This window comes from Oncorhynchus clarkii, chromosome 12, assembly GCF_045791955.1.
Source record: "Oncorhynchus clarkii lewisi isolate Uvic-CL-2024 chromosome 12, UVic_Ocla_1.0, whole genome shotgun sequence".
In the NCBI taxonomy this organism is placed as follows: Eukaryota; Metazoa; Chordata; class Actinopteri; order Salmoniformes; family Salmonidae; genus Oncorhynchus; species Oncorhynchus clarkii.
The window spans coordinates 80,445,701-80,468,593 of record NC_092158.1 but is presented as its reverse complement, the minus strand read 5'-3'; the positions used below and the strand labels follow the sequence as shown (position 1 = coordinate 80,468,593).

The 22,893-nt window shown below is 44.1% G+C and overlaps 1 protein-coding gene across 4 annotated transcripts in view; it reads left to right on the top strand.

Annotated features, from left to right (window-relative positions):
- Positions 1-22,893, top strand: part of LOC139421440 (RNA binding protein fox-1 homolog 3-like) — a 407,216-nt gene that overhangs the window by 338,515 nt on the left and 45,808 nt on the right. For all 4 annotated transcript variants that reach the window (XM_071172349.1, XM_071172350.1, XM_071172352.1 and 1 more), the window contains one exon: positions 16,698-16,949. In XM_071172349.1, the coding sequence (XP_071028450.1) occupies positions 16,698-16,949 (252 nt within the window). The remainder of the gene's footprint in view (positions 1-16,697; positions 16,950-22,893) is intronic.

The following is a 22,893-nucleotide window of genomic DNA, read 5'->3' as shown; positions in this document are numbered from 1 at the left end:
TGAGGGACCTTAAAGATACTGTAATTGTATGTGTGGGGTACAGAGATGAGGTAGTCATCCAACAATCATGTTAACACTATTATTGCACACAGAGTGAATCCATGCTACTTATTATGTGACTTGTTGAGCACATTTTTATTCCTGAACTTATTTAGGCTAGCCAAAACAAAGGGGTTGAGTACTTACTGACTAAAGAAATGTCAGCTTTTCATTTTTAATTCATTTGTAACCATTTCGAAAAGCATAATTCCACTTTGACATTATGGGGTGTTGTGTGTTGGCCAGTGACAAAACATCTACATTGAATCAATTTTAAATTCAGGCTGTAACACAACAACATGTGAATAAAGGGGTGTGAATACTTTCTGAAGGCACTGTACACACACATACACATAGACACAGTGTATGTTTGTGTGTGTACTGGTCCACTAAGCTGTTTGCGTGGAACTGGAAGGGTATTAGGCAGTGTTTCCTCCAGGGAAGGCAAGTGAGCCTCATCCATGTGCCTCCTCAGGTCTGTGCCAATCAGCCCTGTGCCAATCAGCCCTGGGCCATGGCATGCTGATAAGAGCAGACGACGCTCTGGATCCCCAATGGAAGAGAGGGGACTGTGCTGTGACGTCCTCCCCCACTCCGTCTGATAAGCCTCTTCTCAAAGCACAGTCGGGAGAAAGCAGTGGGATCTTTGCGAGGATGGCTCTAAGAGAACCAGACTAGCATCTTTACATTAAAGGGAGAACATCAGGAAAAATCTTATCAAAAATGTGGAGCAATTAAATGTAGGTTGTGATAGATGTTATTCGTGTTGGTGTTGAATCGTCACACCTTGCTGTAATGGAATGGTATCGAGGAGAAGGTGTTAGTACTAAATGGCATATGGTTAACCATGCCAGTGTCAATATGTCTGCAACATCAAATCAAAATCAAATCAAATTGTATTTGCCACATGCTTCGTAAATGACAGGGATGAAGTAACAATGAAATACTTACTTACGGGTCCGTTGACAACAATGCAGAGTTAAAGATAAGATACAACGGAATAAAAAATAGAAATAGTGAGGCGAGGAACGAATACGCAGTGAATAACAAATGACAATAATGAGTCAAATCAGTATGGCGGTATGCTGGGAGCACCATTACCAGGATGATGGACAGGGGTACGAGGTAATTGAGGTAGCTATGTAAATATACAGTGCCTTCAGAAGCATTCATACCCCTTGACTCATTCCACATTTTGTTGTGTTTAAGCCTGAATTCAAAATTGATACAATGGGGAGTTTTTCTCACCCATCTACAGACAATATCCAATAATGACAACATGAAAACGTGTTTTTATACATTTTTGCACATTTATTGAAAAAACAGAAATATCTCATTTACATAAGTATTCACACACCTGAGTCAATACATGTTAGAATCACCTTTTGCAATGATTACAGCTATGAGTATTTCTGGTTAAGTCTCTAAGAGCTTTGCACACCTGGATTGTACAATATTTGCCCTTTTTTTCAAGGAATTGGAAAGCCTCCCTGGTCTTTGTGGTTGAATCTGTGTTTGAAATTCATTGCTCGACTGAGGGACCTTACAGATAATTGTATGTGTGGGGTAAAGAGATGAAATATTTAGGCTTGCCATCACAAAGTTTTTTTTAAATGTCTAAAAACATAATTCATCTTTGAGATTATGAGGTATTGTGTGTAGATCAGTGACACAAAATCTATATTTGAACCATTTTAAATTCCTGCTGTAACACAGGGTTTCCCTCGGTCCTCGGAACCCCAAGGGGTGCATGTTTGTTTGTTTGCCCTAGCACTACACAGCTGATTCAAGTAGTCAACTAATCATCAAGCTTTGATCATTTGAATCAGCTGTGTAGTGTTAGGGCAAAAACCAAAACCCCTTGGGGTCCCGAGGACTGAGTTTGGGGAAACGCTGCTCTAACACAACAAAATGTGGAACAATTCAAGGGGCGTGAACACTTTCTGAAGGCACTGTATGTAGGGGTAAAGTGACTGGGCAACAGGAAAGATAATAGACAGAAGCAGTGTATGTGGTGAGTGTGAAAGTATGCATGTGTGTGCATTTTTTTGTGTGTGTGTGTGTGTGTGTGTGTGTGTGCAATGAAGTAAAGTATTTAAGTAAAAATACTTTAAAGTACTACTTAAGTAGTTTTTTGGATATCTGTACTTTACTTTCCTCTTTCTATTTCTGCCAACGTTTACCTTTACTCCACTACATTCCTAAAGAAGATAATGTACTTTTTACACCATTCATTTTCCCTGACACTCAAAAGTGCTTGTTCCGTATGGACAGGAAAATGATCCAATTCACACACTTATCAAGAGAACATCTCTGGTCATCCCTACTGTATCTGATCTGGCGGACCCACTAAACACAAATGTAAAATATGTGTTGGAGTGTGCTCCTGGCTAGCCGTCAATACAAAAACAAAGAAAACGCTGCTGTCTGGTTTGCTTAATACAAGGAATATGAAATGATTTATACTTTTACTTTCAATACTTAAGTATATTTTAGCAATTCCATTTACTTTTGATACTCAAGTATATTTAAAACCAAATACTTTTTGACTTTTACTCATGTAGTATTTTACTGGGTGACATTCACTTGTATTTGAGTCATTTTCTATCTTTACTTTCACTCAAGTATTGAGTACTTTTTCCACCACTGTATATATGTGTGTTGCGGTGTCAGTGTAAAAATGTGTGAGTGTGAGGGTAGAGTCCAGTGTGTGTACAAGATAGTTAGTGTGAGGGTAGAGTCCAGTGTGTGTACAAGAGAGTTAGTGTGAGGGTAGAGTCCAGTGTGTGTGTACAAGAGAGTTAGTGTGAGGGTAGAGTCCAGTGTGTGTACAAGAGAGTTAGTGTGAGGGTAGAGTCCAGTGTGTGTGTACAAGAGAGTTAGTGTGAGGGTAGAGTCCAGTGTGTGTACAAGATAGTTAGTGTGAGTGTAGAGTCCAGTGTGTGTACAAGATAGTTAGTGTGAGTGTAGAGTCCAGTGTGTGTACAAGATAGTTAGTGTGAGGGTAGAGTCCAGTGTGTGTACAAGAGAGTTAGTGTGAGGGTAGAGTCCAGTGTGTGTGTACAAGAGAGTTAGTGTGAGGGTAGAGTCCAGTGTGTGTGTACAAGAGAGTTAGTGTGAGGGTAGAGTCCAGTGTGTGTGTACAAGAGAGTTAGTGCAAAAAAAGGGTAAATGCAGGTAGTCCTGGTAGCCATTTGATTAGCTATTTAGTGGTCTTGTTTAGCAGTCCAATGGCTTGGGGGTAGAAGCTGTTCTGGGTCCCATTGGTTCCAGATTTGGGGCACTGGTACCACTTATCATACAGTAGCAGAGAGAACAGTCTATGGCTTGTGTGGCTGGAGTCTTTGACAATTCTTTGGGACGTCCTCTGACACCGCCTGGTGAGAGGTTCTAGATGGCAGGGAGCTCGGTCCCAGTGATGTAGTGGGCCGTACTCACCACCCTCTGTAGCGCTTTGCTGTCTGGTGCCTTGCAGTTGCCATACCAAGTGGTGATGTAGCCAGTCAATATGCTCTTAAAGCATTGGAGGATATGAGGGTCCTTGCCAGATCTTGTCGTGCCCTCTTCACAACTGTGTGGGTGTGTGTGGACATTGTAATTCCTTAGTGATGTGGAGCTCTCGACCCACTCCACTACAGCCCAAATGATGTGGATGGGGGTGTGCTCGCCCCTCCGTTTCCTGTGAGCCACGATCAGCTCCTTTGTCTTGCTGACGTTGAGAGAGATGTTGTTTTCCTGGCACCACACTGCCAGGTCTCTGATCTCCTCCCTATGTTTTTTTTATGTTATTTTTATTGAACCTTTAACTAGGCGTGGCAGATCAAATTCTTATTTACATTGACAGCCTACCCCGGCCAAATCCGGACGACGCTGGGACAATTGTGCGCCATCCCATGGGACTCTCAATCACGGCCGGTTGTGATACAGCCTGGAATCAAACCAGGGTGTCATGTAGTGTCTGTGCCACTCGGGAGCCCAAATGACTGCCTCATCACTTACTGGAATGAGAATGTCCCACAATTCACCTCTTATGGAGAGGCTCTCTCTTCCTCCTGTGGCCGCATTACCCATGATGCCCCACAGCGGATGAGGGAGGGATATGCTGGAGGCATCGCTGCTCTGCTCTGCTAACCACTCTGCCAGAACACTGCACTAATTGATGAATAGAGATTGCATTCTCTCTCCTGCTCTCCATCAAACTTTTTTTAAGGCACCGGTGGGCACTTCTTTATAAAGTTCAGTTCTAAACGTAGCAAAACAAAAAAAACACCCTTAATCAGTGAGTAATGTTGTTTGAAAGAGAGTTTTGATCTGTCTGGGTGTAATTTGGAAAAATATACACTTATCGTATCAAGAATCTAAGCCATTTCACTATTTTTACCATAATGGGCTTTTTATCAGATTTGTGCCCTGGTTCTGTTACTGAGAAACTTGGGGCCAGCTGTGTATCACCATTACAGCTTGTGTCAACATGTATACGTTGCATTACATCAATCTTGCACTCAGCAGGAGCGGACAGAGCTATTATGTTAAAAGCCCATTTGCCTGACATATTCTTACTGAAGATGGCCTCTCACAGGGGAGGGGTCTGATCTGGTGAATATTGATAGGTTCATTGATTGATTAATGGTCTCGGGTGATTTATTGATTGATTTCGCTTCCAAATGAGCTGCGAGAGAGAGGTGAGCCCAGAGGAAAACAAACCACATTCTCCTTCAAGCTCTGGCTTTACATAATGACACAACACTGATTTATTTTGGGTACTGCTGCTGTTTTCATTAGGATGTGGTGTGGAGTTGTTTTTGGAGTCCATTTTCAACTGAAATATACAAGAAGTGTTATCGACTGAAATCACGGGAACCAAAATGCATGATTAAAGGACGTTTTCCCCTCACCTGACTGAACAAAATACACCACCTATCTACTGGTTTTAGGAAGACTTGTGGGGCGTTGTTGGGTAGTTAGAAGTGCATGGACTGTGGATGGGGGAGTGGGATGTGTAGATTAATGCAGTGGAAAGCCATCCTTCAAAGTGCTCAGAATAATTAGAGTCAGGCCTCCAACAGAATGGCCATGTCACTGGAGGAAATGGTCTTTTTATTTACTGTGGCGGCTCTTCTCTCGACCTCTTCCTCTCTCTCTCACTTTCACTCCCTCTCTCTCCTGTTCTCCCTCTCTCTCTCTCTCTCCCTGGAATCCATATAGAATATAGAGTTATAATTCAGGGACGGAGAGATTCAGAGTGTCTTTAAAGGTGCTGTCACTGCGCTGGATGCATTTCTCAGATTTGTATCTCTGTACGATTGTGTGTGTGTGTGGTGTGTGGAGGCGTGCATTTGTATTCACAGCAGGCATTTGTATTCAGGAGCTGATCTGAGTTTGTGTAGGTGTGCATGTACTGTATGTTAATGTTAATGTACTTTATTATCATGTGTGTGAGGGTTAATGTGTGGGTGTGTGTACACGCACAGTGTGGGTGTGATAGTGTGCGTGCAATGCAATTGTGTGTGTGAACGCATACGTGTCTGTATGTCTGTGTGCGTGTGTGTTTGAAGGCATTTCCCATCTTAGAGGTGGTGAAAGGGGGAGAAACGCCATTGATAAATTGAACACAGTGAAATTGTGGAGTATTGAGACATGTTCTAAATCCCACCCCCTTCGGTCGGCCTCCCTCCCACACACACAATGCACCGCGCTACGGCTCTGCTCTGCTCTGCTCCAGCATCAATTACTGTGGATTGCGTGGTTGACAGAGTGTAAACCAGGTGCCAGCCCTCAATCCAATTAAAGAGATTTAATTGGGAAAAATAAATGGAGTGTGTCCGGGAAGTGCCGGGTTACCCACACTAAGTAGATTTTTTCCTTATTTTTGAAAAGTAAGGTATTGTTTATGAAAGACTGAATTGAATCTAATAAAAGCTAGGGGCAATTGGGCTATTGCTTTTCTCCACACTGCCTCGACTTCCTCCACAGGTCACTAATGCAAACAATCCAATCTCCACTCTCTGAAAGGTGTACTGGGCTCTCTAAACAGGATTATTATCTAAAATGGCCCATCAGGTGATTCGGCCATACACTGCCAGGTTTCAGATGGTGATTGTAATTCCCCTTTGACAGCCTTTTAGGGATGGATCACTTTAGGAGTGTTTGTAACTTTAAAACAACACCTTTAAAACAACACCCGACAGATGAGGAAGTCTGTTTTAAATAGCATTATTACTCTGACTACTTCTGTAACCATTACGAATGGGGGTGTTTTTTCTCTGTATAACATGAGAATCCTCTGTGGTTACCAGTGTAGTAGTGGGTGTAGTTGTAGCTTGACACTGTGAGTGTGAAGGAGACTGAAGCACCTGCAGCAGCCACAGCTCCATGCAGGAGTTAGCCCAGATAAAGAGAGGTGTTTAAAGCGGTCAGGTAGCACCACGCCGTGCAGTGGTCTCTGCTCCTCCTCCGTGTCTCTCTCCCCCAATCTGTCCCAGGGGAGGGGGGAGTGAGAGGAGGAGGAGCAGCAGAGAGGCAGAGCCTCATTCTAGTCTTGGTCTTCTCTTCACGGGACAGGGATGAATAATTCAGGATTGTTAGCTGTCTGCTGCTAACCCATCTACAATGAAACAGTCTTACTGCACATCAATGATTGAGCAGACACCCGGTTCCCTCCCCCTTTAGAGGGAATCATATGGAGCTGACTCCTCTTCACCAGCTCCCTCCACTACTTCCCTATAATTGGAAAGAGAAAAAGCAGGAATGCTGTATCAGGGATCTGGCAGAGCGGTATAGGCGTTTAAACAGCCATTCAGCAATGTCAACCTGCAGACGTGTGTCTGGGGAGTGCACCCACTAGTTAGCCCCGAAGAGGGGAGAGAATTTGGGACAAAAGACGTGACAGAGTTTTCAGCAGACACATTTCCTGAGTTGGAAAAACTGTCTCTATCTGCGGCCTATTAAAGAGTGAAATGTATCTGGAGTGGAAGAGCTCTCCGATGTGAGCGTCTCTGATGTGTCTGTCTGTAATAGGACCATCCTCGGTTTCCCTGATTTGAACCCCTCTTAAAATCCCTTCCAGCCTCCTCTGCGTCTCCATCTCCGTTCTCTCCTTCTCTCGCTCCTCCCCTCCCCGCTGTATCACACACTACTTCTGCACCACGCTCACCTCTTCCCCTTTTTCAACATCAGACGAGCAAATCAGCAGACAAGCGATGGTACAAGTTTTCCCAAGCTTTCAAGAATTACCACCATTTCATCACATATAATCACAGTTAATAACCCTTCTCATTAAGGAGACGAGGATCACGGGTCATTAATATTGTTAATATCTTCTCTCCTTTTCTCCCATCGCCGAGTGCCAGAGGGGCTGGAAACAAAAGGAGGACTAAAAAGAGCTTAGGACGACAGTGATTAACCGATTGGGGTAGATGGACTGTGATGAATCAAAGTTATCTCTCAAATCTTAATAACTGGAATTAGCTGCTGATTAGATGAGCTTGGGCTACAGCAGGGAGTAGTAGGCATGTTCACTTCAAAGAATATGGCCCATGTAAATCTGTCCCTCCCCTCCCCGTGCCCTCCTCCGCAGAGCAAAGAGAAACCCACCGAGCCAAAGGGAAACCAAAGAGAAGGATTACAAAGGGAGGAAGAATAGAGCTGAGAAAAGGAAGACAAGAGTTAGACAGTGTAAATGGTGCCTTTTACCTGTTTGCTCCCTGGTATTAGGATATTTTTATTTCTGTGTTTGCTCTCCCCCCTCTCTCTCTATCTCTCTCTACAGTAGGAGGGGTCAGTGTCTCAGTGACAGGGTCATGATGAGAGCGACTCTGTCTCATTTGCATATGTTTGCCATTGTCACAGCGGTCAACGAATGTCATGTTAAGATTCCTGCATGTTTAAGCACTGACATTTGTCCCTCATGAGGCAGTCTGGCCTCTGATCATAACCCTCAAAGAGAGACCACATCACAATGGCACACAGCTGGTTCCTAACCAAATGTTGGTGTCACTTCAACAGTGTTGAATTACAGTAGAAAAATACTCATTTGCCAGCTAAATTCCATTTGGTGTAGATCAGTGGATCGGCACGGTACGAGAATTGATTCACACGTGTATGACCAGAATCAAAAGAATGTCCCTGATCAACTGTTCAATCATCAATTTTAATTTCAGATAGGTCTTTATCTCCGTGACCAATAGCAATTTCTAGAAATTGAAGAGTCTTATCAATTTAGAACATGTGTAATAAAAGTATACCAATATCAATCTGTTCATGTCATTTGATACATGAGAAGGACAATTGAGAGGGGGAAAAGGCTATCGTGTATCGGGCTGAGATTTACTGTAGTACATTTGATCAGGTCTAAAGCAACGCCTGTGGGCTTAGTTGATTTTAAAAACGACACACAGCCCACATGTCTATTTGAATTCCGACCACAAGTCTGGAATAATTAGTCCCCGATGTCAATGTCTGTTACGCAACAAAAAGGCAACAACATTGAAAGAGGCAATTATCTGCTTTTATGGTGTGGGGAAAACATGGCGGGTCTGATCATCTGTAAATGATAGTTGTTTTTAAAGATCCTGTTGGTTTATTAGGAGCTTTTTAATGCGCCGTTCTCCAGCCCCAGACAGATCAGACCCATGCATGGCTGCTACAGCAGGCGGGTGGCTGAGGAGGAGACGGACAGGTTCATTACATGTCACAGGAGTTCAAAGTGATCCTCTGTCTGCTCTGTTTATTAAGTGGCGCTCCAGTCGTCTCTGAGGTATAGTAACACTTGCTAGTCGTGGCACAGCAGACGCTAAGAGCAGTCCCGTCTCGATCAGCACAGGCTGAGGCTCGGTGTGTGGTGTTGTGCAGTGCGGCAGCAATGTAATAAAGAAATCGACAAGGGATAGAGGGAAATGAACTCTCCCTTTAATACCCTGTCCAAGGATGGAGCCGCGTTCACATGCTAGTTGGAACTAGGAAACTCTGAAATTTCCGACTTGCTTACTGGTTGCAAGTTCTACACCTGCTGCAAGGCTCCTGAAGAAAAAATAAATAGAACAGAGTGCAAAAAATCTCAATTCACTCTGGGGGGCCGAGTGTAGATGCAGTATTTAACTTCATGGATAGATTCTTCCACAAATGAGGTGGAAAAATGAGAGATGAGAGTTGGCAAGAGAGGAAATGTGAAGGAAAATAATAAGGCTGTGCCTAGCCTATTTGGAATCCCAAACCGCTGAAGAGTGGTATGGAAGAACACTGGGAGTAGCTAGGGGGATGCAAAAGCTTTTCTCAGGGGCTTCAAATCTGCATTAAATTGGGCCACTGCATTTCAACCTCTCCATGCTCTCTCCCCTCTGTCTCTCCCAAAGTTTCACTGTAATTGGAAGACAATGAGGGGAAAAGCCAGCCGGTGCGCCCGGAAATCTGCTTTATCATGAGAAACCCAACTGGAGGATTTGTTTTGTTGTTGTTGTTTACCTCTGCCTCCGAGTTGGGCTTTTCAGACTCACCTTGAATGGTTGGCAGGTGGTTGTAATTAACAGGCTCTCCCTGGCTGGCTGCAGCCTCTGGTGAGATGCTAGCGCTGCTAACGCTAACGCAGTGTTGGAGCACGATCATATGGCTTGCCTAATTAAAATGGACCTAGCTAGACTCAAGCTGTATTTGTGTGTGCCTGTTAAGACAAAACTAATGCCAGTTGCTGAATGTTCAAAATCATCCCAGGCCTGCCTCACTGGCCTGCCTGCTTTTTCTGCATGTCTGTTTGTTGGGGTTCAATTAGCTGGGCGTTAGTAGCATGGGGTGAAAACAACAAGGTTGCTTTTATGTGCCTGGCTGGCTGAAAGTCCTCGCTGTGTTTCGTGTGTGTTGCATGCTCTACGTTGGCCACTGTTGAGCTACGTGACACTCTCCATTTGTCCCCACTCTGTTTTCTGCTGCAATGGCCCAACGGGATTTGTCACAAGTTTGCCTTCCTCTCAGTGAGGGAGTCATTAAAGTGAGATGAGTGCTTCTCTTCTCTATGTCTTGGAGCTGTGCTGTCGCTATAAAACACTCCACACTCTTTCCCTTCCTCTCCTTTGGACTCACTGCACTGGATAGGTTCTGTAAACTTGAGCCATTTTAAAGGGTTCCTGTCAACATGCCAGTTCAGTAACTAATGTAGACTACAGTACACACATATATGCTGAATTACCCAGAAATGAACACGATATTCAGCTGGTGTTCTTGTAGCTCAACATCTCATCATCTAATATTGTAACAAGTCTGATGTTGGATCTGGTGACAGATGAACCTGTGTGGTAGAGACCTTTCAAGGTCTTCCAGTCCCTAACAAATTAGTCTTTATTAGTACTGTTAGTACTTTATTAGTAGTATTAGTATTAGTCTTTATTAGTACTCCATTTGGGGATGGGTGGTAGGGTTTGCGGGGAATAATAAAGGTATATTCTAAAAAAAAGTGTGTATATGTATGTATATATATGTATGTGTATGTATGTATGCATATATGTGTATATGTATGAATGTTTATGTATGTATATGGGTATGTGTATGTATGTATGTATGTATGTATGTATGTATGTATGTATGTATGTATGTATGTATGTATGTATGTATGTATAGTTGAAGTCGGAAGTTTACGTACACCTCAGCCAAATACATTCAAACTCAGTTTTTCACAATTCATGACATTTAATTTCAATAAAAATGTCCTGTCTTAGATTAGTTTCGATCACCACTTTATTTTAAGAATGTGAAATGTCAGAATAATAAGTTGGGTGAATTTTGGCCCATTCCTCCTGACAGAGCTGGCGTAACTGAGTCATCTTTGTAGGCCTCCTTGCTCGCAAACGCCTTTTCAGTTCTGTCCACAAATTATCTATAGGATTGAGGTCAGGGCTTTGTGATGGCCACTCCAATACCTTGACTTTGTTGTCCTTAAGTTATTTTGGAAGTACTTTGGAAGTATGGTTGGGGTCATTGTCCATTTGGAAGACCCATTTGCGACCAAGCTTTAACTTCCTGACTGATGTCTTGAGATGTTGCTTCAATATAGCCACCTAATTTTCCTGCCTCATGATGCCATCTATTTTGTGAAGTGCACTAGTCTCTCCTGCAGCAAAGCACCCCCACAACATGATGCTGCCACCCCTGTGGCTATGGTCATTATGGCCAAACAGTTCTATTTTTGTTTCATCAGACCAGAGGACATTTCTCCAAAAAGTACAATCTTTGTCCCCATGTGCAGTTGAAAGCCATAGTCTGGCTTTTTATACTTCCTGAGCAGTATGATGGCTGCGTGGTCCCATGGTGTTTATACTTGCGTACGATTGTTTGTAAAGGTGAACGTGGTACCTTCAGGCGTTTGGAAATTGCTCCCAATGATGAACCAGACTTGTGGAGATCTAAAAAAAAATTCTGAGGTCTTGGCTGATTTCTTTTGATTTTCCCATGATGTCAAGCAAACAGGCTCTAAGTTTGAAGTTTGGCCTTGAAATACATCCACAGTTACACCTTCAATTGACTCAATTATGTTAATTTGCCTATCAGAAGCTTCTAAAGCCATGACATCATTTCTGGACTTTTCCAAGCTGTTTAACCTCTCTAGGGTATGTGGGACGCTAGCGTCCCATCTGGCCAATATCCAGTGAGATTGCAGAGTGCCAAATTCAAATACAGAAATACTCATTATAAAAAATTCTGAAAACAAAACATATTTTACATAGATTTAAAGATTAACTTCTTGTGAATCCAACCACGGTGTCAGATTTTTATAATGCTTTACGGCGAAAGCATACCTTACGATTATTTGAGAACATAGCCCTGTTGACAAATTATTACAAACAGTAACCAGCCAAGCAGAAGTGATACAAAACTCAGAAATAGAGATAAAATGAAGCCCTTACCTTTGATGATCTTCATATGATTGCACTCAGAAGACATTCATTTACTCAATAAATGTTCTTTTTTTTCTGATAAAGTCTCTTTATATCCAAAAACCTCCATTTTGTTCACGCGTTTTCTTCAGTAATCCACAGGCTCAAACGCAGTCAAAACAGGCAGACAAAAAATCAAAATTGTATCCGTAAAGTTCATAGAAACATGTCAAACAATGTTTATATTCATTCCTCAGGTTGTTTTTAGGCTAAATTATCTATAATATTTCAACCGGACAATAACGTTGTCAATATAAAAGGTAAACAAGAAATGCACTCTCTCGGGATTGCACATGAAAAAGCTCTGTGATACCTCTGTGACACCTCAGGGTCCACTCATTCAGACTGGTCTTACTCCCTCTTACTCCCTCATTTATAAGAATCTAGTGGAAGGCATAGTGGAAGGCATAGGAACTGCAAATTGAGTCCTAAGTCAATGGAGACTGTAATGGCATTGAATAGAAAACTACAAAAACAAAAACAATAATACTTCCTGAATGGATTTGTCTCAGGTTTTCGCCTGCCAAATCTACCAGTTATATGCATATCATATCTTCTGGGCTCGAGTAGCAGGCTGTTTAATTTGGACATGCTTTTCATCCAAAATTCTGAATGCTGCCCCCTACCCTAGAGAAGTTAAAGGCACAGTCAACTTTGTGTATGTAAACTTATGACCCACTGGAATTGTGATACAGTGAATTATAAGTGAAATAATCTGTCTGTAAACAATTGTTGGAAAAATGTATTGTGTTATGCACAAAGTAGATGTCCTAACCGACTGGCCAAAACTATAGTTTGTTAACAAGAAATTTGTGGAGTGATTGAAAACGAGTTTTAATGACTCCAACCTAAGTGTATTTAAACTTCCGACTTCAACTGTATGTATGTATGTATGTATGTATGTATGTATGTATGTATGTATGTATGTATGTATGTATGTATGAATATATGTGTATATGTATGAATGTGTATGTATGTATATGTATTTGTGTATGTGTATGTATTTATGTGTATAGATATATATATATTTACCCCAAAAATATATAAGGGACTGGAAATTATGCAGACAATTACATTGATGGAAGCAACAATCTATCTGCAAAATTAAAGCTGATCCACCCCCTAAAAAACAAGACAAAACACATGAGTCTGAGTGGCTGACTCGGTGTGTCTAAGTGAAAGCCATAACGCTGCCCACTCCATCACACGTCCATAGCTGATATCATCAATGGCTCCCATTTGAGTGATTTCCCCCTGGATTCAATGCAACCCAATTAGTCACCTACTGTCTTTAGCCTTAGCTTTACCCTCTGACCTCCCATGCACAGTACAGGAACTGACACCACTCTGCTGATATGAGTTCTCCCCAGCTACTGTATGTGCTCAGCCCTTCTCTGCCTGGCCTACCTCAGAGAGCAAGTCCCCAGCAGCTTTGCTGAAGAGGATGAGAGATTGTTGGCCACTGGCCAAGAACTCTACCCTCGGTATCCATGGAGATGAAATGGAGCTTCCGTCATCAAAAGAGCTAACACCAGTTAGCAGTTACAGTAGCATCACTCTCCACCTGTCCATTGCCCTGTGTTTCTCTCTAGACGAGCATGTCTGGAAGTCCAAGCCATTTGGGCCTGCCCAACCTCCTCGCCCCCCTGCACCTTAGACAGGGCTGCCTAATGCTGACTGTAAAAACAAAAACCCTGCTACCAAAAGTGATTTTGTTAAGTAAGGGTTTCAATCCAATTTTACACTGGGAGAGTGCTTAACATTAAAGAGAGTGTTTTTTGTTGTGCTCTTCTGTAGTAGAGGTTGAGGGGTAAAGGAGAGAGAGACAGAGAGAGAGAGAGAGAGAGAGAGAGAGGTGGGAGTAAGAGATAGCGTGAGCGAGAGAGAGATAGGAGATCGATACAGACTGGGCGTTCTGTCTGGATTCCTGTATTCCCCCTGGTCCTGTCGATGGAGGAGGGGTTTAGCTAACTCCCACCGTCTGGCCTTGTGCGGGGGCGCTGAATTACCACGGTGGGACCTGCTCGTCCATCGTTAACACGCCTGCAGGTGTACGAACGCCGCCTGCCGCCCGGGGCCTCATAACACCACACAAACGACTAGGAGCAGTTTCTCTCCGGCCATAACTTAACATCTCCCCGTCAGAGCCGTGAGAGATGGGAGAGATGGGAACTGCAACCTGCCTCTGGGAGCTTTATGGTTGATATGGTGTGGGGGTTTTCATCAGGCACTGTGGATTATCACCAGCTAAAAGGATGTGCGGTCACAGCGGGACCAACGCTGCTGATTTGCATGGGCCCTTTTTTCTCTTCTAGTTCATTTCCAGTTGAATAACTTGTTTGTCACATACATCAGAGAGAAGGGGAAGATCATACAAGAGCCAGATTTACTTTGTGTTTTACTAATGAGCCCCGTTCTCTACTCACACCCATAGACCCCCACTCCTTGCTTTTGGTTTGCTGCCCTTTGAAACAGTGCTGTGGTGCTGTATAGTGCAGTACAACACTTTGTTGCTGCATCTCTCTCTACCTCTCTCTCTCTCTCTCTCTCTCTCTCTCTCTCTCTCTCTCTCTTTCTTTCGCTCTCCCTCCCAGCTCCAGGCTGTTACCAAGCATTGTGTGTCACATGGCTTTGTTTCAGTTCCATGTCCTTGTTTTATGCTCCAAGAACAATAGGCGTGACACAAGTGCTCTGCTCTGTGCCTCGCAATGTCTAACAGAATCCTCTAATGTAGCCTTGAATTCCAATATGGTGTGAAAACTGTTTCTCATACATGCCTTGTTGTCATCTGGACTGATGTTATACCACTTGAACCGGTTCATGGGGAAACTATGTGAAAGGTCTCAGCTGCTGCTGTGCCATCAGAAGCTTCCGTTTTTAGGTAGCTATCCAGCCCCTTCCTTGAAGTGGGTGCTTAAAAGTTTAAAATTGCCGACATCAAGAGTCGACTTGAATAAGGATGCCCTGCAATGCAAGTGGGTTATATAACGCCATGACTAGAGGGAGATGAAAAGTAGAGCACAGGGGGAGAGATTTAAAAAGTTTCAGCACGAAGAGGGAGGGAAGAAAGAGACGGGGGGAACGAGAGGGGAGGTAAGAGGAGAGAGATGGAGGTAGGCAGTGTAGGTGAGGTCACGGAGGTGTTGAGAGCCCAGGCCTTGAGACTGTGGCCTCTCTTGAAGCTGGTCAATCCTCCTCATCTCTCGCTGAAGGGCCTTTCTTTTTTCATTTAGATAATGGAGGCATTTCCTTAACTGGCCAAGTGGTTTGGACTGTGGTTTGTTTGGCAACACGTCAGTGTATCATTGTTTCCAAAATATTTACAGCGCTGGGCGCTATGCTGCACGGCTCCCCTCCCTCATTAAAGCACAGGCCTCCTCTCCTCCTCCAGCCCAACTAGCTACGGCTGTCTGTGGAAGCCTGCAACATAGAGCCCAAACAGCAATGCACACAAGTGAGAAAAAAGGAATAAAAAGCATTTATCTCTCCTCTCTCCGTCCCTAGCCAGTTAACGCTTGGAAGAGACAGAAACTTCTCTATCTGTTTACTGTTATTGTTTTTCCCCTTACCCATAAGCCTCTTTGTCTTCTCTTATCGGAGGAGTTATGCGTTCAGCTCTTGTGATCTGTATCTTCAAATTTGATTGGGGATATTTGGTGGGAATGTGTTATTGGATTCTGCCGGTATTGTCTCACCTTTTTTAAAACACAGTTGTTGGGGTTTTAATGTAGAGGTGTGGTATCTGTTCCAGCAGGGCTCAGTGTGGTAGAACAATAAGACATGCTCTCCTCTAGTCCTACCATTGCTTTTTTAAAACACAGTTGTTGGGGTTTTAATGTAGAGGTGTGGTATCTGTTCCAGCAGGGCTCAGTGTGGTAGAACAATAAGACATGCTCTCCTCTAGTCCTACCATTGCTTTTTTAAAACACAGTTGTTGGGGTTTTAATGTAGAGGTGTGGTATCTGTTCCAGCAGGGCTCAGTGTGGTAGAACAATAAGACATGCTCTCCTCTAGTCCTACCATTGCTTTGCTTAACAATGTGCACCAGCCAGAAAAGTCCATTAATTCAACAGCTCATCATCTTAAGCGCCCACACGAGAGAAAGGGTTTGCAAAGCGCCTGCCACGTCTCTACCAGCCATCTGTCACTTAAAGTCACTCAGGAGCACAGAGACAGAACAAGACGAGTAGGACAGAATGAAAGAGGAATATGAGTGAGGGAGGGGGTGAGAAGGAAGAGCCAAGGACAGGACAGATGTATCAAGTAAGATGCAGGTAGTAGGTGTTCAAAGCAGAAAAGTGGAACACAGAAAGGAATCGGCTGCTCCTATAACCGACCTGTCATTTGAATCAAAGGCTCTAATCAAAATTGTATCAATTAATTGATCTTTCCTCTTGCGCTTTGCCATGAGTGCAATTGAGTTTCCTCCTCGCTCCTGCCCCACCACCAGAGAGCCGTGCTCTACACACCATAAACTATGTTCATTAATAATGATCAAGGAATCCTCTAATCTGGGGTGAAATATGATATGATAGCTATTTCCCTGAGATACTTAGTTTGCAGGACAACTCTTCATCTCCCCAGCTACTTCCAAAGCACAGGGGAAACCAGCATGCTTTCATGCTGCGTTGTTCTTTAGTACTACTAACAACATACTCCGCTGTTCTAAAAATGTAACTTTAATCACAAGTGATGTGGAACAATGAATGTAACACTGTATTCTCCTCTTTGTCTTAATAGGGTAACCAAGAGGCCACCAACCCCCCAGAAGCCATGGCCCAGCCGTACACGCCTGCCCAGTACCCGCCTCCCCCACAGAATGGCATCCCGGCCGAGTTTGCGGCACCCCACCCCCTCCCCACGCAGGACTACACCGGGCAGAACAGGGTGCCCGAGCATGCCATGACCCTCTACACCCCCACACAGACGCACAGTGAGCCGCCGGGCACCGACAACAACACGCCCGCCATCACCGCCAACACGACTGTACCGGTCAGTACTGCTCAACAACACAACACACACCTGGCATTATCTTAAATTAGGTTGATGACCGGATGTGTTTAAGGAACCTCAGCCTTAAGACCATTACCAGTAGGATTGTTAATAAAGGCTTGGAAGCAGGAAGGGATGGAATATTACATATGACGGTCATAAGGTTGTGCCTGGGCTCGTTAGGTTAGGCATCGTTAACGTTACACAACTACCCAGAGTGTACAAGGGTGCAGGAGTAGACTGTGATGTCAGCAAATACATGAAGATGTCAAAGAGTGGAGCTGATTCTGCGTGAGTTGGAGTTGATTGAACTTAACTGGAAACCTTGTGGCGAAATCAAAGTGCATTTTTGAGAAGCCGGGCTCTCTGGAAAACGTGGAAACCTGAAGGGTTTTATTTATTTCCGCCAATGAGATTCAACATGCTGTACACATCAATCATTTAGGCTCTGTGAAAGGGGGACAAGCCCTCCCCCTGATCCACTTGGTTGTGGAGTTAGTGGAAAGGAGAGGAGGGAAAGTTGCACTCTATGCCTGCAGGGGCCTGGGCTAGGCCAGCCAAAAAGCCCTGCCTAATTGGTCAAATTAACTAATTAGCTGTAAATGTATATAAACCTCTGAGAATGTCCCTCAACATATTGCACTGCCTCCTGAGGAGCAGCCGCTAATCCAGGATTATCCACAGACACTTTCTCTGTGTTAAATATGGGGAATTCAGCAAACAGCTATTTTACCATAGTAGAATATGTCAAATTCACCATACTGACAGCTATTTTACCATAGTAGAATATGTCAAATTCACCATACTGACAGCTATTTTACCATAGTACAATATGTCAAATTCACCATACTGACAGCTATTTTACCATAGTACAATATGTCAAATTCACCATACTGACAGCTATTTTACCATAGTACAATATGTCAAATTCACCATACTGACAGCTATTTTACCATAGTAGAAATTCAACATACTATGCAGCTATTCCTCCACAGTAGAATATGTTGAATTCAGCATATTACATCACCATTTTCCCATGTAGTTAAAACAGCTTGAATTCAACCGTGCTGTTATTTTTTCACAATTTGATATGTCAAATACTGAATATTACACAGCTACTTTCCGTAGTTAAATATATACAATTCTACATATAACAGCTAGTTTTTGTCACGGTTAAATATGTTGAGTTCAGCATTTTCAGCAGCCTACACTTTGGACCAATAGGACAGAGCAAACACTATAGCGATGTGAGCCCACCAGGTAGTTTGACATGTGGTTTAAATTAAGTGAAAGTATACATAATATATTTCATATATAAAATATGCCATAACCTGGGATTAACCCTTTCTGGAGGTAGTTGAGGATCAGAGAGGAGGATTTAGCAGAAGTCTCCCTCTCTCTAACTCCTGACAATACCAGCGGGAGAAAATGTGACTTTAGTCCGGCCTTTCTTCCTTTCCTCCCTCTCTTCCTCTCCTCATCTCACATGAAAACACTTGCTGGGAGAGGTCAGCTGGGGGTCAAGGCGGCCCCCCTGAGGGATTCAAGTCACCCATAAAAAACATTGTTAACAACTCCATTTTCCTAACCGTAGAAGCACTGAAGCACCATGGATAATGGGTGGAGAAATCAGCTGTGATTTACAGGTACAGATATAGCAAGGCCATGTGTATAACTGTAGCATTGCTCTGTGATGAAATCATGTTTGATTTGAAGATGTGTGTGACTCCGATGTGTGTGACTCCGTTGGCTGACTCTTATTGGCAGCTACACAGATACACTGTGTTCACAGAGTAAGGAGAGACTTTGCAGGAGGTTCCACTCCCCTGCTCAGAACCCTGCCGTGTCGCTGCCTCTCATTCCCCCACGCCACTCACTTCTCCTCTCGCCATTTTATATTTCATTTCATCTGTCCACCCGCTGTGAAGAAAGCCAAGTGACGTGGCCATGGAGAGATGAGAGGCAGCCCTGCTTTCCTTCACGGCTCCCTCCCTCCCTCTCGCTCACTATCTTTCTTCCTCTCCCTTTCCCTCCCTTTCTTTTCCCCACTCTCTCTTTCTCTCTCTACCCCTCTCTCTCTCCATCTCACCCTGCCAGTGAGGAGAGAGGGATCAGATCAGTGGGCTGTAAACAGAGTGGCTGGCTAATCCCTGGGGCCGCTGGTGTAGGGGAGCACTCCCCACCGCTGTGCCCCCCACCGCCACTGCTGCTCCTCGCTGCGCTCCCCTGCTTTAATGACCCAGCCTGTTTGCTTTGGGTGCCACAGAAGGGCGCGGGTGTCTTTGATTAGGACACCCTGCAGAAACACAGATTGGGGAGCAGATCAGCACTCACTGGGCTCCCTCTCCTCAGTGCTTTACTCTGGCCGTCTCGGAAAACTTATAGACTTTAAAAGAGTCATGAGGAAAAGAGAATGAAATGTTTGGATTCTGTGTGAATTCCCGGCGGATGGTTGGCAGTGTGTGTTTAATGAGGGATTGCCTCTCCTCTCTCTCCTCATCTCTTCAGTCAGTCAGTCCTCCTCTACTCCAGGGAGGTGCTGTTGTCCAGACTCAGACCTCTGGGGCCTGCTGTGTGACTCCCATGTTCAAACGACACTCACATGAAAGCGGGTGACTTGAGGATAGAAAGAGGCAGTCAAACTTTCTCAAAATCCTCAGAGAGAGAGAGAGAATGGGACTGTAGAAAGGGTCTGCCAGCAACTTCTGTTTAAAAAAAGCGGAGCTCGTTATCTAGCAAGCGCCATTCAAATAGTCCAAGGTTGGGTTTGGATTTCATGAGTTATCATTCTTTTTATTCAGATAACAAATTAAGGCAGTGTCGTTAGGACTGCACTCAATTCCAGATTTTTCAAAGTCTGTGTCAGCTGCATGAGGACTATCCAAAGTGGATTCTGGGAGCTTGTGATAACACAGACACAGACACATGGGCTATACATATGCAGACACATATATAGTTCAAGCACATGGAAGAGCATGCACACTCACTCAGACAATCTCAGAGAGATTTTGCGATTCGCAAGAGATTCTAGAGATTCTATATGACCCAGTTAAAGGGGATGTCTGTGTTATCTATATGAATAGCAGACCAGGGGGAGGGGGGAGGGGAGGGATGGAGGAGGGGCTCTACTCTACCTCTCTCTCACCCCCTGCTATTTCAGGTGACTGAAGAAGGGATTTGTTTACAGCTTCTTTAGAGAAGAGGAGACAAACAATGGAGGATTAGGTGTGGGGGGGGGGGGGGGTGCATTAAAGGAATGCATTATAATTCTTGTGAGCGATGACTCGGTATCCCCCCCCCCCACTTAATCGGATGTAATCTACCTGCTTGGCGGCGTTCCAATCAGATAGTTTCAATTATGTTCTTGTAATGCCACTGAGAGGAGGGGGAATGTGCTGAGCACAGCACTTTGAAAGTGATTTGCAAATAACGGCGAGGGAGTCTGTTAGAGGAATGAATGAACAGGAAGCAGGGTGGGTGACTCGCCGCCCGAGATGACAGCTACGCTTGGCGGGGACAGTAGCGGCAGGCGGCGGGTGACGCCTGGGGTTGCATCAGCCTCCCTCGCCATAACTGTGACAGCAGCTGCCAGTTCGGTAAAGTGCCACTGAACGGGGTCTCCTATGGCAAGATTATTCAACTGGGGGGGTCCCGTGGAAATATATATTTTTTAATTAAGTGGATTTCCCTCCCAATGTTTTTATGAATATCACTAACAACAGTAGAATAAACACATTTTGGATTATATACATACTGTAGAACAGATGAGAATAACATATTTCTAATGATGTCAACATTATTTTTCAACTTCTTCAAATATTGAGCAAATTACACTCATTGGAGTATCTGACATAGGCTCTGAAACAGCACCTGTGAATAGGCTGTGTGGCAAGTGTGGCAAGTGCCGCTGGCTGCTGGAAAGCTTTCTTGACTTGGACATTCATTTTTACCAACACATGGCTAACCTTTGTTTAACCAGATAAACAGCTGCTCTTAGCGAAAATGAGTTTGGAGTTACCTTTCTAACTGATAGACTATGTTAGAGTTATTGATTTGATTTATTAGGATCCCCATTAGCCGACGTTAACAGCGACAGCTAGTCTTACTGGGGTAACATATCAAAAAGACATTACAAACAAAAAACTTTACAAGTTACATACATTTAAAAACATGAACATGTAGTGTGTGTGTAAAAACATGAACATGTAGTGTGTGTGTAAAAACATGAACATCTAGTGTGTGTGTAAAAACATGAACATGTAGTGTGTGTGTAAAAACATGAACTTGTAGTGTGTGTAAAAACATGAACTTGTAGTGTGTGTTTAAAAACATGAACATGTAGTGTGTGTTTAAAAACATGAACATGTAGTGTGTGTTTAAAAACATGAACATGTAGTGTGTGTGTAAAAACATGAACATGTAGTGTGTGTTTAAAAACATGAACATGTGTGTGTGTGTGTGTGTGTGTGTGTGTGTGTGTGTGTGTGTGTGTGTGTGTGTGTGTGTGTGTGTGTGTGTGTGTGTGTGTGTGTGTGTGTGTGTGTGTGTGTGTGTGTGTGTGTGTGTGTGTGTGTGTGTGTGTGTGTGTGTGTGTGTGCATCTATCAGTTACACCTACAGTACATGTCAGTACATACACACAACAAGTTTACACACAAGAGTTTACACTTCCTCTTACAATTATAATGTGAGGAGGTCAAAATACCAAATGTATTCATTTTAAAATGTTGATAACTTTTCCTTTCCATTAACATTCACCGGATGATAAGACAAGATGTCTTTGCTAACGTGTGATGGGTATTGCCGGTTGCCTGGGAGGGAATCCTTGGGCAAGAAAAGGTTGAAGACCCCTGTCATATGTTAATGCACATGTAATTATTTTACACTGTAACCATCTCACCTTCTCCCAACCAGCCTGGATCCAGATGATCCCTCAGGAGACGCAATGGAGAGACAAGGGCACTAAACTCACTGGCAGAATCACAGAGATCCACAGATGGAGTCTGGGTTAAATAGCTGTAGGTGTATGAGTGCCAGTCGTATTTACCTCTAGTCAGTATGGAAGAAGTGTGTGAAATAAAAGTGAATCTGAAGGTTTGCTAACACACAGCTAGAGGACCCCATGATAAGAAGCCAGTAGCCAAGCTGGAGGACAGGACAGTGAGTCAGTCGTTGTGCAGTCTGGTAGCATACGGTAAAGGTTGATCGAGTCATGTGTGACCGATGAAACAGATTGACCCGCGGTCCCCAGTGCCTTGTCACCGTCCACAGTAGTCTGGCATCTGTCTGCCGTGTGTCACCCTGGGACCCAACATGGCTACTCAGGCTATTAACCTCTAGCACAGGAGGACATGGCACACTGATGACCCCTTCCTCCCTTTTCACTTTGTCACCCGCCACTCCACCCCTCCACTACTCTACCAGTCTGATACTGGAGCTAGCTAGCCAGCTCACCCCTCCACTACTCTACCAGTCTGATACTGGAACTAGCTAGCCCAGCTCACCCCTCCACTACTCTACCAGTCTGATACTGGAGCTAGCTAGCCAGCTCACCCCTCCACTACTCTACCAGTCTGATACTGGAGCTAGCTAGCCAGCTCACCCCTCCACTACTCTACCAGTCTGATACTGGAGCTAGCTAGCCCAGCTCACCCCTCCACTACTCTACCAGTCCGATACTGGAGCTAGCTAGCCCAGCTCACCCCTCCACTACTCTACCAGTCTGATACTGGAGCTAGCCCAGCTCACCCCTACACTACTCTACCAGTCTGATACTGGAGCTAGCTAGCCAGCTCACCCCTCCACTACTCTACCAGTCTGATACTGGAGCTAGCTAGCCCAGCTCACCCCTCCACTACTCTACCAGTCTGATACTGGAGCTAGCTAGCCCAGCTCACCTCTCCACTACTCTACCAGTCTGATACTGGAGCTAGCTAGCCAGCTCA